Source organism: Vicugna pacos, chromosome 30 (assembly GCF_048564905.1).
Source record: "Vicugna pacos chromosome 30, VicPac4, whole genome shotgun sequence".
NCBI classification, from domain to species: Eukaryota; Metazoa; Chordata; class Mammalia; order Artiodactyla; family Camelidae; genus Vicugna; species Vicugna pacos.
Window position 1 is genome coordinate 21,680,635 of NC_133016.1, and position 14,755 is coordinate 21,695,389.

The 14,755-nt window shown below is 53.9% G+C and overlaps 1 protein-coding gene across 1 annotated transcript in view; it reads left to right on the plus strand.

The window, feature by feature from the left end:
- The first annotated feature begins 755 nt into the window (after positions 1-755).
- The window catches only part of ARK2C (arkadia (RNF111) C-terminal like ring finger ubiquitin ligase 2C), a 97,925-nt gene continuing 83,925 nt past the window's right edge, over positions 756-14,755 (plus strand). The window contains exon 1 of the mRNA XM_072952341.1: positions 756-859. Coding sequence (XP_072808442.1) covers positions 799-859 — 61 coding nt within the window. The 5' untranslated portion in view covers positions 756-798. The remainder of the gene's footprint in view (positions 860-14,755) is intronic.

Sequence of the window (14,755 nt, forward strand, 5' to 3'; positions counted from 1 at the left end):
GTTCTTGGCACGTGTTTTGTTCACAAGGCTTTGGGTGTGTGCATGTCTGTGTGACAGTGCCTGGGTCCCGTGTGCGGCCGCTTGCTGGCTTTCCAGCTCCACTTGTGCCCGCAGCCGGGCTCTGCACGTGCGCCAGCCTCCATGCGCACGTCCCCGAGTGACCCGGGCGCGCTGTGCAAGGACCTCCGGGTCGTGTGCGCTTGGAGCGCTCGAGTCTGTCTCTCCGCACGCATGAAGGCACCTCCACATGTCTGGGTGCACGTCCCTCTCGGTGTGTGCACGGCCCGTGTGCACGTCGCCCGTGTCTGTGCGCAGGGCGCTCCACGCGCGCGCACCCGGGCCTGCGGGCGACCAGGGAGCCGCGCGGGGCTCCACGCGCCCCGTGGGGCTAACCCCTTCCCCGCGCCCGGCCGCGGGCCACCGCGATTGGTCGCCCGCTCCCTCTCAGCCGTCACCCCTCCCTCCCCCCGCCACCCGCGCGCCCGCGGTCCCCGCTGTCCCCCGCGGTTCCGGCGAGGCCGCGCTGCGCTCCGCTCCCATTGGCTGCGCGCGCCTTTGTGTGGCGGCAGCTGCGGCCCCAGCGCCTTTGAATGTCGAGAGGGGCCGGGAAGGGAGCCTTTCCATGGGCCATCTGTCTCCCCGCCAGCCGCCGCCCCACCGCCGCCCGCGCCCCGCGCTCCGCCTCCCGCCCCGGCGGCTCCCGCAGCCCCGCCGCCGCCCGCGCCCGCGCCCCGGAGCCGCGCCACAAAGGGCCCGCGCGCAGCCGCCGCCGCCGCCGCCGCCGCGCGAGGAGCCAGGATGGTCCTGGTCCACGTCGGCTATCTCGTGCTTCCAGTGTTTGGCTCTGTGCGAAACAGAGGTATCGCTTTTTCCTTTCGGGGTCCGCTTCCGAGCGTGGATCGCCGCGGGCACCGGGGCGGGGGAGGGCGCCGAGGGCGGCGGGGGGCTCAGGGCACACCCGCGAGGACGCAGGGCGAGCGGTGGCTTCTCCCCTCTCCCCTTTGAGGGGACCCCCGAGTGTGGAGGTGGCCGCCCTCGTGGGAGCTTTTGCAGTGAAGTTAGGGTTTGGCGAATTTGAGTCCCTCCCTCCCTCCCCAGCCCCTTTTTTTATTCTTTGCGGCGGACGCGGTTCCCTCAAATCATAGCCCCTTCCCCCAGTACCTAGCCCTGTCTGATCGAAGGACGGAGAGAGAAACATGACTGTGTGTGCGCGCGCGCGCGTGTTTGTGTGTGTGTGAGCATACTTGGCTTTCTGTGATTTGGTCTTCTTGAGGTGTATGTGTGTTTCGTGTCACTTGTGTTTGTATATCTCCATTATTTGGTCACTGATGCTGCTGGCCGGTTAGCTGGGATCTGGCATCTGCCCTATCCCATGCCCCAGCCCCCACATTCTCGTGGGCACTTGCACGATTTCCCGTCCCATCTTTTCCTCCCCTTTAACCCTTTTTGTGTATCGCCCTTGTGCTATCCCTCCCACCCCACGGTCTTTGTATGACAGTTGCCTTTATGGGTTCAAGATGCTTGTATGTGTGTGTGTGTGTGTGTGAGTGCATGCAAGTGTGTGCGCGCCTCGGAGAGTCAGACGTGCACTACTGTGCAGCCCTGGGCCCGGCCGGAGCCGAGTGCCGGCCCTTGGGTGTTGCGCTGTGTGTGAGGATGCGGTGGGACGCTGCCCCCAAGTCAGGCCTTTGCCCCGGGCAGGCGTTTACAAAGCAGCAGGCCGGCGCCGGCTTTGTTTTTAACTGTGGTACATGGGGTGTGTTTGCACGGTCCCCTTCCCCACGTCCCCTTTCCCTTACATTCTGCTACAACAATAGCTTGATTTCCCCCTCTTCTCCCGCCTCCCCCTTCACATTTCTTCCATTTTCTTTTAATCAAAAGCTCCCACCTCCCAAAGCAAAGCCGAGATGCATTTAGATTTTTTTTTCTTTTTGTATTCTGCCTCTGGACTCACATTTCTCTTCTTGGAAATGTTTCTGCTCTCCTCTCCCACTCCACGTCTGCTGAAATCCCTGCTGGCTAAGGCCCTCCCCCACTCCCCTCCCTCACACACAGAATGATGTCTTCCCTTTGCAACCAGGGCTGCTCCACCAAGTCAGAGTGGGGGGCGGGGTCGCGGGCCGGCGCTTTAGTGCGCCCCAGGGGCCCGATTGGGCAAGAAAAAGAAAGCCCAGCCTTCTTTCTTCCAGCCCAGCTGTCCCCAGCCCCACACCTCTCCCCAGAACCTAAAAGGCAAGGTTGGCCCCCTTAGGCCTGTTTGAACCGCAATTTTTTTGTGTGATGATAGAATGATGACATTCTGCATTTATCAAATCTTTTTTTTTCTTCATTGTGTAGCTCAGTGAATGGTCAACTCGCTGCTGTGTGCGCTGTGACCCTTCTGCCTCCGCATTTAGCTGTATTGTGACACCCCTCTTAACCATCTCCTGTCTCCATCTGAGGAAAGCATTGCTATTTAAGCGGCAGTATCCCCTATCTCAGGCCAGCCTAGTAATGGGGTGGGGGGTGGAGTGGGCGTGGGAAGAATAGGAATGGGGGGTGGGCTGCGTGAGATCTCCCTTGAAATGCCAACCCCTCCCCCAATACACAATTATATCTTATTACTTGGCATTTCCTGTTAAAACGGGTGTGGAACATTACACTAGGCAGAAATTCAAAAATGATTAAGAAGGATGTTGAGCCTGAAAGTATAATTATCCTGATTAAATCATTATCATCCTCATTAATACCACCGATCTCTAAATACCATTGCAGGATGCTGATTCCACGTTTTGAAATTCAAATTGCTCAGCTGCCTTTAAATTTTATTTTTAACACCCCCCCCCACCAAAAAAAAAAACCAACAACAAAAAAACACGACACCCAACAAAATAAATTCTGCCAGTCAGTCAAACTTTACTTTCATGGCAAACATGCCCATAGGAAATTCAAGGGCTGAGGGTTAGTCAGGCTGTGGGTAAAATTGAGCACAATGTGGTACAAATTCATGACCTTCCGATAGAGGATACTAATGCTTAACCCAACAAGGTCCTAAACCACAATCTTCTTGTAAAACTATTAGATAGCTTGCCAGCTTAAATCTGTTCTTTTTAGTTTCCATTGTTGTAGTATAGGAGTTAGGCCATTTCAGAATAGATGTAGAGAAATAACCATTTTTGTATCTTCATCTTGTTTAGCCGAGTACATTGCACTGTAAATCCCTGTTAAGTGGATTCCTTTTGCCTTGGCTTGGAGGCTACAGCACCCCATTTCCCACTTATCTGGGGGGCCATCAGCAAGCTTCCTGGCAGCACCCAGGGATAAGTGAAGAGACTGCATTTAGTCAGAGGCCAAAAATAATAAATATCTATATGAAAAATTTTGAGGAAATGACAGTTGCTGCTAATCTGAAAACTTGGTGCCGCAAGGTCCCTGGCTTAAGGGGGAGCCATGGCTACGGTGTCTTAATTGTTTAATTGTACAATGTCAAGAGCATCCTTGGACATCCGCCCTGGCCCTCAGAGCTGCCCCTTTAACAGCCGGCTCCCTTCTGCTGCCTCGCTGGCCAAACCTGCTTGAAAACTGAAACAAAACAGCAGCCCTAATGAAAGAATAAGGCCTCTACTTCGAGGGCTCTTCCAAAATAAAGTCCCAAGTGGCCTCCCCAGATTGCCATTTAGCAATCTGAAAGGAAAGAGAAAAGAAAAAAAAAAAAAAAGAAAAGAAAAAAAGAACCCCCAGCAAAATGGTTTTCCATTAAACAGGGATAGCGTGTTCTGCTGTGCTGAATTACTTCCTGTTCTTATTTTGTGGGTAATTTTTTCTGTATCGAATATCCTTTTGGTTGTGTATCTTTTTCACCTTTTCTTGTACTAAAACTAAAGCATGATCTGTATTTTTTTACATTCCCCAGTTGACAATGTACAGCGCTCGGTTAGAGACGTTCCCTTGCTGAACCGTACTGTGCTGGTGTAGCCGGGCCATCTGCTCATTGTACGCTGCTTTTGTTCTGTTGCCCTTCCGAAGCATGGTGGGCCCAGCCTTTTTTTTTTTTTTTTTGTATCGTGTGCATGACGACATTGTTACACACAGAATCCACTAATACTAATATACAATCTCTCAATAAAGAACTAGTTTCCTATATTAACCTAGTGTGCTTTTTCTCTTGCTGTTTTCCCATTGATTGTCGTATCCTGCTGTTTAGAGTTTCCCCCCCTTGCTTTTCTATCCCCACCCTCACCCACCCACCACTCCCACCTCCCATTGTAAGATTTGAGTGAATGCCTTCTGGTTTTTGTTTTTTTCCTTTTTTTTTTCTTTTGTGGTACAGATACGGTGACTTTAATCTCATCTAGTCCATATCTTCCTACAGTAGATGTCCGGGGCCATGAGGGGGTGGTCAGTTGTCCTGTCACACCGAAATAGCTCTACTGCCTAGAAAGAACTCCTGTCTTTGGCCACCTGTGTACCCAATAGCCTCCACATTTCATCTCAGTTTTCAAATTACATGCGCACTCAGTTTATGATGCTGGTAAAGAGATGGGGATGTAACACGTAGGGTGAGAAAAGGGATACTGTTCTTAACTAGCAATCTTGCAGCATTTCAGACTCGCCTGAAAAAAACCCATTTTTAGTTGTGTTTTAACTTTTCTTTTTACTGTTTCATTGATTTACTGTCCTTATAAGTCATGCTGGGGGTGACAAGGTACATGTAGTTGAAGCCGTGACCTGGAATTTTAAGGTACCCTCTTCTGTGTGCATATATAGATCATTGGGACCTGCAATGTAAGTTTCGCATTGAGCTCCTACATCAGGAAGATGTTTGAAACAGAAACCAGTTCAAACCACTCCCACATTCATCCCGGGGCCAGCAGCCTGACCTGTTACTGTAGGAATAAGAGGGCCTGTGCCCTCTGCGGGCTGCAAGCCAGTTAAAGCTGATTACAGCCTAGTTTCCTGACAGCTGCCTCATCTGTGGCCCTAGTGCCTCTCTTGAGAAAGAAAGCCAGATCTCTGCCATTGTCAAAGTGTGTATGTGTGTGTGTGTGTGTATGGGTGGCGGCGGCAGGGAGGGTCAGGAGGGAAGTCAGGACCTACCCCCAGTTGGAATTGGAAGAAGAACCCTTAAAATGTATCTTTTTTTCCCCCATCGTTACATTTAAGGAGCCAGTGGAGAGGTATGTTTTCCCCAGAGTGGAACCCAAATTCCAGCATTTGTCAATTACACCTATTCAATTGCCGCCCAGAACAAGCCTTGCTAAGTGAGGCATTTTAGTCACCCAGGAAATTAGTTGATTAAAGAAATTCACGGTTCCTTCAAAGGTCATCATTTTGGAGCCGTTCTTCCCTGGGCCAGTGTGCCTCGTCCTCGCTCCTGTGGGCTGTCTCCCGGGCTCGCCTCTGCCCTCTGCCAGCGTCCCTTCCCCAGGCAGGCGCAGCCCTGCCTGAACACAGGGCTTCCTTGCCGTCTTTGTGGCTTGGGGCAGCTCTCCTCATCCCCCACAGCTGCCCTTTCTGCTCTGGCCCTTTGTTCCCATGCTCTCCCCAGCCGGGGTGGCAAAGCTGAGCTGATTTGCTGTGACACATGGACACACATGCAAGTTCCCAGCGGAGGCTGAGGCTGTCATCTGTGCAAGGAGAGATGGGCAGGTCTTCGAGGATTTTGTTTCTCCCCCTCCTTCACTCCCTTCTTCTCCTCTCCTTTTATTTCGGTTTTCATGAAACTTTTAATTTTGTCCCTAGTTTGAGAAAGCAAAATAAACCACCCCCAAACCAGCCGCAGCAATAATAAAAACTCGCCCAAACCAGGTGATCACCCTCATTTCCATCCCTGAGAGCAGTGGTTCATTAGATCGCTATTAACCAGCTCTAAGATTTTATTTCTTTAAATTAATGTTATATGTGTTGAAATTATTGGTCAGTACATTTCGAGGATGATTTAGTAACCTACTAGTAATATAGAAAGTTAGTGGGTTAATGGGAAGCCATGTTTTAGCAATCTATCGCGTGCATACTGTATTTTTACCCAGATTGCCAGAATAATCATTCACCTGAAGGAGACTTTTCCTCTGAGTGGATGATCCAGTCACCACAAAGCCATTGTTCTTTGCTCTCTCAGCCAACGGACACATAACTGTTTTAATAAATTTAACTCCAAGATTTGGGAAAAGCCATCTGCTCTGTAGACTAGACACCAGACTTTGTAATAAGATGGAACACAGTTCTTGTTGACAGCTCTTCCTTTTGAACAAGAGAACTTCTCTCCTGAAACTAGCATCGGATAAGGCCCACTTAATTGATGAGCTTGCTTTCTTAAACAATAGTTTCCTATAAACCAGGAAATACTATTCATCACTCAAGTTTAGGGGGAAAAGCCAAGAGTCTTCATGCCCTAACATGCAGATGACAGAGGCTGGGCCACCTCTCACCTCTCCCTTTTGCAGTTTGCTCACCTCCCGCCCCCCCCACCATGTCCTTCCCTTCTTTAAATAAGCAGCCTGTGGTGTGCATTGGAAAACTTAATGGTTTCCCCAGCTAGGGAAGCAGCAGCTCGGCACTCGATCCAAGGGCAGTGTGAAACCCCTCTCTGGGCTGGGAGACACACCCTTGACTCCGACTCGGGGGGTGACTTTGGATGGCTGAGTCCTACCTGACCACAGTTGCCCAAATGTACAAGATACTTGTGCCTTGGTTTCTCTATGAATCAAAACAGCTCTTTAAAAATTCCTAGCTTAACATAGTATGAGTGTGAATTAGTGTCTATTAGTTTCTGGCATGCTTTGGCCACAGAGGAACCACTATATGGTTAAGAGAATCGGGAGGTGGGGGAAGGCTTACCTTAGAGAGGCTCAGGGTTTCTGGATGATTTAAGAACTAAAGCAAACATTTGTAACCCCACAGCTGAGCCACTTGCAATGCCTGTATTTTCACGTATTCAATCATTTCATCTATTCACTGATTCATTTATTTGTTCATTTAGTTAATGAGTGTTTACTGAATACCTGCTTGGGGGCCAGGTGAGGGGGCACATGAAGGAAACGTGGGACCTGGGTGCCTGCCCTCCTGAGGCTGATGCTGAGACTGGGAGACAAATGCTCAGGAAACCAGACACTGTCTAAGATGTTCTGTGCCACGGCACCCAAATGCATGGCAGAACACTCTGACTGGTGAGGTGGGAAGAGCTGGGAGCAGCCCAGGCTTTGAGTCCTAGCCCCGTCTTGACCTGGAAGGGGGAACTTAGGCCACTGTTCTGAGCATCATCTAAATAATGACTGTCATTATGCCTGCCTGGGGGTGTGTGTGTAGATTTTTCTAAGGCACCTGGCGCAGAGCAGGTGCCTAGGGCATGCGAGGTGGCTGCCTCCCGCCCCCCCACAACTGTAGGAATTTAATGGCCAAGGAATCGAATAAAGTCAGGGTTGACTGACTGAGGAAGAGGGGTTGAGATGTGCCTCAAAGGGTGATATGTACACAGGAGGAAGAGGAGCGAGAGCTCCAGGTGCGGATGGGGAAGGAGTGAGACTTTGGCCACGGCCAGGTGGCTCTGCTGATTTGGTAAGAATAGAAAGTGCTTATGAGGAGAGGGTGTGTGTGTGTGGAAGAGTGGGTATGCGTGCAGGCCTGTCCCCTTGAACAGCTACAGGAGGCACTGGAACCACTGTCCTGTCTTTAAACGGTTCTCCTGAGAGCATTTAACTCTCTCTCCAGGAGTTAAGCAGCATGAGGTTGGGAGAATACGGGAGAAAAGGCTGGGAGATATTTTGAAGCCGGTTTCTGAAGGTCTTTGGAAGCTCCTGTAGAGTTTGGACTTGCAACTTTAGCCACTGAGGGCTCTCTGGGGAGAGCAGTGTTTCAACAGCTTATTCTGGCAACCGATGACAGAGGGGTGAGCCCGGGGGCCGAGCCCAGGGAGAAAGCCTTGGCGGGCTTCCAGGGGTGTTGGAAGCCCAAGCCAGGGGTCTGGCAGATGGGAAGGAAGGCTTGCACGAGGGACCTTACCGTAAGAGGAAGCAAGTGGAACTGAGTTGACGTGTCTGGGAGAATGTAAGACCATGAAGACAAACAGGGAAGATGGGAGGAATTGTCCATTTCAGGGAGAGGCTAGTTCAGTGTGCAGAGAAACAGACAGACTTTGAGATGCTGAGGGTGGCAGAGGGAAGGGGACCATGGCAATGTCCTGGGATTTGAGATTCTAGTACCTGGGTGGAGTAAGAAATTAATTTCGATGATAAAAATTGATCATATTTCCATGACACACCCTCAAAAACTCCCCCTTGGTGCCCTGTTCGGCTGTGCGGACGTATCAGCTTCACAGGTCAGTCTTGCGGCAACCTCTCTGACCGCACTGACCGGCCAGGGAGCTGTGCCCTCCCATCTCAGTTTGAACAACTTTGATCAAATTTCACCCCTCTTGAGAAGAAAGACCCTCCAAGGCAGGCAGGTGGCAGGATTATTGCTTCCACGGGTTTGTAAAAAGGTCAGCCCTGTCCACATGAGGGGGAGCTGGAGGGAGCCCTTGGATAGTAGAACTGGGGAGAAGGACAGGGGCGGGGATGTGGCAGCTGGAGACAAGGGCAGGGTGCTAGACGTGGGGCACGGGCTCCAACCTCAGGATCTGTCCTGTCTGCAGAGAGCTGATTTTCCTGAATTTGCAGCTCTTCCTCTTCTGTTATTTCCTCCTTGACACAATCTAGGTGGAGGTAGTTGGGGACCAGAGGAGGCAAATGAGGCCAAGGTTGGGGAGGGCTGCCCCCTGCCCGCTGAGCCAGCCGTGGATGCCTGGCGACTGGCTGGCTGGCCGTGGCTCCCTGCACCGCCCTCCACGGCCTGAACACTGTTAAGAACCCTCCTGAAACCCAGACAAGCATTGGAAAGGAATCCCTGCTTTTCCTCCACGTCCAGGGGCACCAGTTTGTCCGCACTGGGAGAGGCCTCTGTCCAGCTCATGACCGGCAAAGCAGCGAGGCGGGTCAAGTCCCCAACATTGAGCCCCCACCTCCTGGAAGGAGAGGCTGAGACAGGGAGGGTGCACAGTGGACCAGAGAGGCTCCTGTGGGCCAGAACCTGCGGTGAGTCCTGCAGACTCAGGCTCAGAGGAGGCCTGGCGGGCTTAACTGGGGGGGCTCTGTGCTCTGATCGCCGCAGAAAGAACCAGGTGTCACCCTTCGAGGACTTTGGCTCCCAAGTCATGAGCACATCTTCTGTGCTTTCTTAGATCTTCTTGACGCCTTCCCAGAGTCTCCGTTATATCATGAAGTCATAGAATCCCATTTGGGAAAGTTTAGGAAATAGACCAAAGGGGGAAAAGACCTCTTAGGAGTCCACTGCCCTGGGATCACTCTAGTGAAAGGCCTTTCACATTTTGTTCATACACATATACATATTTTTGGTAGAGCTGTAAACACAGCAATATACACGTTTGCATTCTCCTACTGTTTAAATTTAACACATCAAAAGCCTTTTTATGTTTTGCTGAGTTGTTTTCACAAGCATCGCTCTGAATGGCTGCACGGTATTCCACCTGAAAGGCGACTCTGCACTCAGGCTCGGTGGCTTGTGAGGCACTTGGTGGCCCTGGGTCACAGGCCATTCCCGCTGGTCTACCAGAGACCTCCCTCCACCTGTTTGGCCCTGCTCGGGGGAGGGGGTGAGTGGAATCTGACAGCTCCCAGGCACCTCTGCTCACCATCAGCCCCTTCCATCAACAGGCCCAAATAAGGGGAAGGGAGGCAGAAAAGAGGAGGTGGGGGAGAAAGATTTGGGTAAATTCTTCCAGCATTTGGGTTCTGGTCTTTGTTCTGCTACAAGCTTCCACCGTGATGCTGAGCAAGTCACCTTCGTCCGCTGGGTCTCAGTTTCCCCATCCTTTAGATGGGGATGATAGGTCCATTGTTCTGCCTTCCAGGACTTGTCCCATGAAGTGATACACATGAAACGGAGGGAGAAGCCAGCCAGAGGGGGACGGTGACAATAATGGCCCGTTACTGAGGAGGTGATGCTCAGACAGGCGGTGCAGAACCGCAGGCACAGCCCTGCTTTGAGGCCAGTCTGCCAGGAACCAGCCGTGTGATGTGCTGGCTAGTCTGGCTGCTCTGGCCCTGCGCTTCCTATCTGCCAAGGGAGATAATTGGCCTAATTGCCCCTTCCTGCTCTAGAAAATTGTGATTTCCTCTCGACGAGAATAACTCCCATTCCCACCGCCTTTTGGCCTTTTCACGGGGCAGCAGCCGCGCGCCTTGGTGCTCAGTAGATGGGCACCCGCGCGGCAACGGAGGGATGGGGAGCCCGGGTGAGTCCTGGCGCTAAGGCAGTGAGCGCCGGCCCCCAGGAGTCCTGAGCTTAGGGTCTGTCCTGCTTCCTGGCCCCTGAGCAAGAGGAGCATCATTGTCCCTGGGGCATCATTGCTTCCCAATGCTGTCCTTTCCTTTAAGCGTCCCCCTGAGGTGAGCCACGACAGGAGAGTCGGCCACGTGTTCCGCTGCGGGGCTCAGCCACGCCCCTTAGGAGGCGGGATGCGCGTTGGTCGCCCCAAGTCTAGGAGAGGAAGTGGCATGTGCTGAGTCAGCACCAGCCTGCGGGTGGAGAGGGGGTGGAGGAGCTCTCTGAGGCTGGGAGGAAGTGAGAACTCAGCCAACACCTGTCTCAAGGAAGGGCAGGAAGCTTCGGAACAGCTGCTGCGCCTTCTCGGGGCTGCGGGTGGGAGGGAAGGGGGCGGAGGCCCTCTCAAGGCTTCCCCTCCCCCCACAGCCAGCGTGCTTGGCTCCGGCTCTCCTCCACCAGCTGCCAGGGCCCTCAGGCCACCCCCTCCCCAGTGCTCAGGGCCTCCACAGTGCTGCCTACCCCCTAGACCACCCCCTCCTAGAACAACTACTTCTGCTCCCAAGCTCTGCGGGTGCTAACGGGTGAATGTGCCCACTCACCCAGGGCTGGAGACACCCGCCTTCCTTAAGCCAAAGGGTGGCCCTGCCAGTGGCCCTGGTGCTCCCTGGAGAGGGGCTGGCCCTTGCAGACCTACCCCTCCACCAGCATGGCCCTGCTGAATGCAGCTGAGAAGTCCAGCTCCGGGCAAGGTGCGGAAGACCTGGGTCCCCGGCCCAACTGCCAGCCGCCTGTGATGCCCAGCTTGGTACCGAGGGAGGGAGACAGAAGAGGCAGCTGGGCAGAGCCTTGGCCCTGGTTCAGTCAGTGGTCACCAGAGCCCCTCTGGGACACCAGGGTGGGTGGGCCCAGCCTTGGCCTCACCTTCGGTGGACTCCCGTCCCTCAGGGCATAGGAGGAAGTCAGGACTGAAGAGGGGTTCGGCTGGCTGGTCTGCAGGGAAGCTAGGCCTGGGAGGCTGCTCTCGCTTGACTTCCTTTGACTGAGGAGAAACAGGCTGCCATAGACAGGGGTGCTGGGAAGCAGGGCGGCCACAGAGCCAGAGCTGGAATCCAGGGAGAGGGGAAGGGTAGGTGGTAAGAGGCTCTGGGAAGGAGCTTGGGCCTCCCAGGACCTGAGGAATCCAGCCTTCTCCCCACTAGGAGGAATAGGGCTGCCGGATGGGTGAGGGGAAGTGAGGTCACGCGGGGTAAAGGGAACAGCAGCCAGCCAGCCCTCATCTGGGCAGGTGAGCTGGGCGCCCAGATGTGGACTTGGGATGGCGTTCACCGAGCCCACCTCCCATCCCCATCTCATCCTGAGGGGTCCTCGACCAGCCCAAGCCTCCCCCAGGAGAGAGGTGGAGGGAAGAAGGAGCGAGAAGCGTGGGAGGGTGGGAGGAGGAAGTTAGAGACTCGCTCTCTTGTCACTGTCCCCGCTTCTCAGCAGGAAGCACCCATCTCTTGGGGACTCACTAAGTCTGTGCCAGTGCCTGCAGAGTCCTGCCTCGTGCTCGCCTAGGTGGGTGGGCCTGGCCTGCACGCTGCAAGCACCCAGACTGGAGGGGAGACTGGACAGGTGTGCAGCAGACAAAGGGCAGAACCCTCAACTTGGGGCCAGAAAGGGCCTTGCCCTGCCACAGAATAAACACAGCGTGGTTTTCAGTTTTCTTGCTAAACTTGGGCAAAAGAAGATTTTTATATTAAACTCAGCAAGAAACTCTCATGCCGCCAGTTACAGACTTTGCACGAACTTTTGAGTGAAAACATAGGACTTTAATGACATATTACATCCGGACACTCCAGGCCAGGCCAGGCCTCTTAACAGCAGGGGGGCCGGCTGGGGCCATTTTGCATCCCTCTGACACTTGAGTGCCCCGGGGCAGAGTGTGAGAGCCCTTCCCTGTGGTCCAAGGTCTCCTCTTTGCAGAAGTGGAAACCCAAGCCGGTCCAGTGGCTAGAGTTGCAAAGCCAGCTCCCAAGGGCCCTGGACGGGATTGGCCCTGGGTCACTTGACCCTGAGGGCCAGTGCTTTTCTTGGTTCTTGACTCAAGGCCAGTTGGAGGCGACCCGAGCTCCAGCAGGACAGTCAAGGGGCACTTTGTTGGGTGGCCTGACTGGGAGAGGCTGAAGCATGGGGTTTGATGGGGCAGAGGGAGAAAGGGTGGCATTTCAACATAGTGGCCAAGTCCCACGTGTTCCTAGTCCACGGAGCCAAAGCCAGGACAGGGGGCCACGGCCTGAGAGGGGAGGGCAGCAGATGGAGATGAACCCCGTGAACAGGCCTGTGAGGGGGTCTTCCTGTGGGGGACACACCGTGGGGGGCTGTCCTTAGTACTACAAGGACTTTGTTTTTTCACTGTGATAAAATATATGCAGCATAAAATTTGCCATTTTAGCCATTTTATAGTGTACAGTACAGTGGCATGAAGTACATTGATCGTGTTGTGCCATCATGACCACTTCCTACTTCCAAAGCCTTTTCATCGCCCCCAGAAACTCAGGGCCCCTTTGACCTTGAGGCCGGCTCCCAGGCAGGGCCAGGCTGTGCTTGCCGCGTCTCATGCAGGATGGTGCGGGAGACTAAGTGGTAAGGAGGAAGGCACAGATTTTGGCCTCAGGAAGTCTTGGGTTTGATCCTGGTCTTGCTACTTACCTCGGATGACTTTCGACCTCTCTGACCCTCAGTCTCTTCATCAGAAAAAACAGAGATAATTGCTATTAACATCAGTGTCATTAGGGAGGTGAGGATGAAAGAGAGCTATGATGCATATAAAGCACAAGATACACAAAACCCTGGGAAATACTTAGCAAAAGATGGTTATCCCAGCTCCCCACCCCCCATCTGAACACATGGCCCCGTGTATTTGGGCCTGGAACAGTCCAAAGGGTCCAAAAGGAGTGCAAAGAGGGCAGACAGGAAAGGGCTGGGCATATTTCGGCTTCACTGGGTAAGCAGTTACTGAGAATCGACTTTGGATTGTGGGCAACCAAGGCATAGCATCTGGCCCGCAGTATAGCTGGGGAGACCCCAAACGCCCCTGGAGTGGGTGGAGAATGCACAGACTGGGCCACCCCGAGGGCCAGGTCATGCTGGCTGAAAGTGTGGCCCAGCCTGGAGGCAGCTGGCCGGGGTTGGTGCCCGGGATGGGAAGTCACTGAGGCCTGGTGCAGTCAGGAGGGCCTCCCAAATGGGGCAGACCTGGAGTTATTCCTTCAGGAGGGTGTTCTGCAGCTTGCCGCCTGGGGGAGCTATCGGGCCAGCCTGCCCCCCTGCCCCTCTCCCACGTAGACCCAGATCTGATCCAAGAGGTGAATGTTCAGAGTCCTGCGGCTGTCACCTTGTCTGAGTTTTCTTTTTTTTTTTTCTGAAACATCGGGCCCTCTCATTTCATCGTCATCCCACCCATGCCAGTCCCCTTCCTCCTTGCTATTGCCCGGCCCTGGCCACTTCCCCTGTAATCCTCCAGCCCCTTCTGCCCCTCTGCCCAGCTGGTCTGCCTGAGCGCCCCCAGGGGTCCACGTGTTGTCCCTTGGGAGGGCTACACAGAGGAGGAGGCTGCCCATGGGGACCTGAGGGTTTGTGCCCTTCCTCTGAAGGGCACTGGTTCTGCTCCCTGCAGAACTGGGTACTCATTCTTCTCACTCTTCCCTGCTAGGCTGAGCGAGGGTCAAATGAGACGGTGGATGGAACACACCCACCATGACGTCTGGCACAGAGCACAGGGCTCCTCTTACTGTTGTGTGTGGCTACTTGCTAGGGAGTTGAATACAGAATCCCCTGACTACTCCTAGGAGCACTTGGGATTTGGAAAGGGGAACAAGGGGAACAAAGGGAAGGGGTAAAACTTCTCAGAGCCTCGGTGTCCTCATCTGTAAAATGGGAACAATCCTAGTACTCACCACCCCCACCCCCAACGCCAAACAGGGTTATAATGAGGCTCAGAATTGATCACGGGTTTGTTCAGCTGACCTAACAGACGTGCATTGAGCATCTGCACTGGACCAGGTGCCCGGCCAGGCACTAGAGACATGAGGTTGATCGCAGAACGACACTGAGCAGCAGCATCAAACGCCCACGTGGCACTTGCTCTGTGCCAGGCACTCTCCTGAGCACTTTACCTGCCCTAAAGAGATGCAATCTCATGGGAAAAAGATACGTGAGCAATGGGGGATGTGTGGTTCAAGGTACGTGCTGGGTGTGCTCTCAGCCCGAGGGGAGACATCTCAGTGGAGGTGCTGCCTGGAGATGCTCAGGCTGAGCTGAGTCTTAAAGGATGCATGAGGCTGACCAGGGGGAGAGGCAGGGGTAGGGTGATGCGGGCAGGGTGCTGCAGGCAGAAGGACTGCATGGCTCAAGGCGGGCTGAGGGGCAGAGTACTGCACAGGGGACATGGGGAGTAGGCGAATGTCCTACGAGG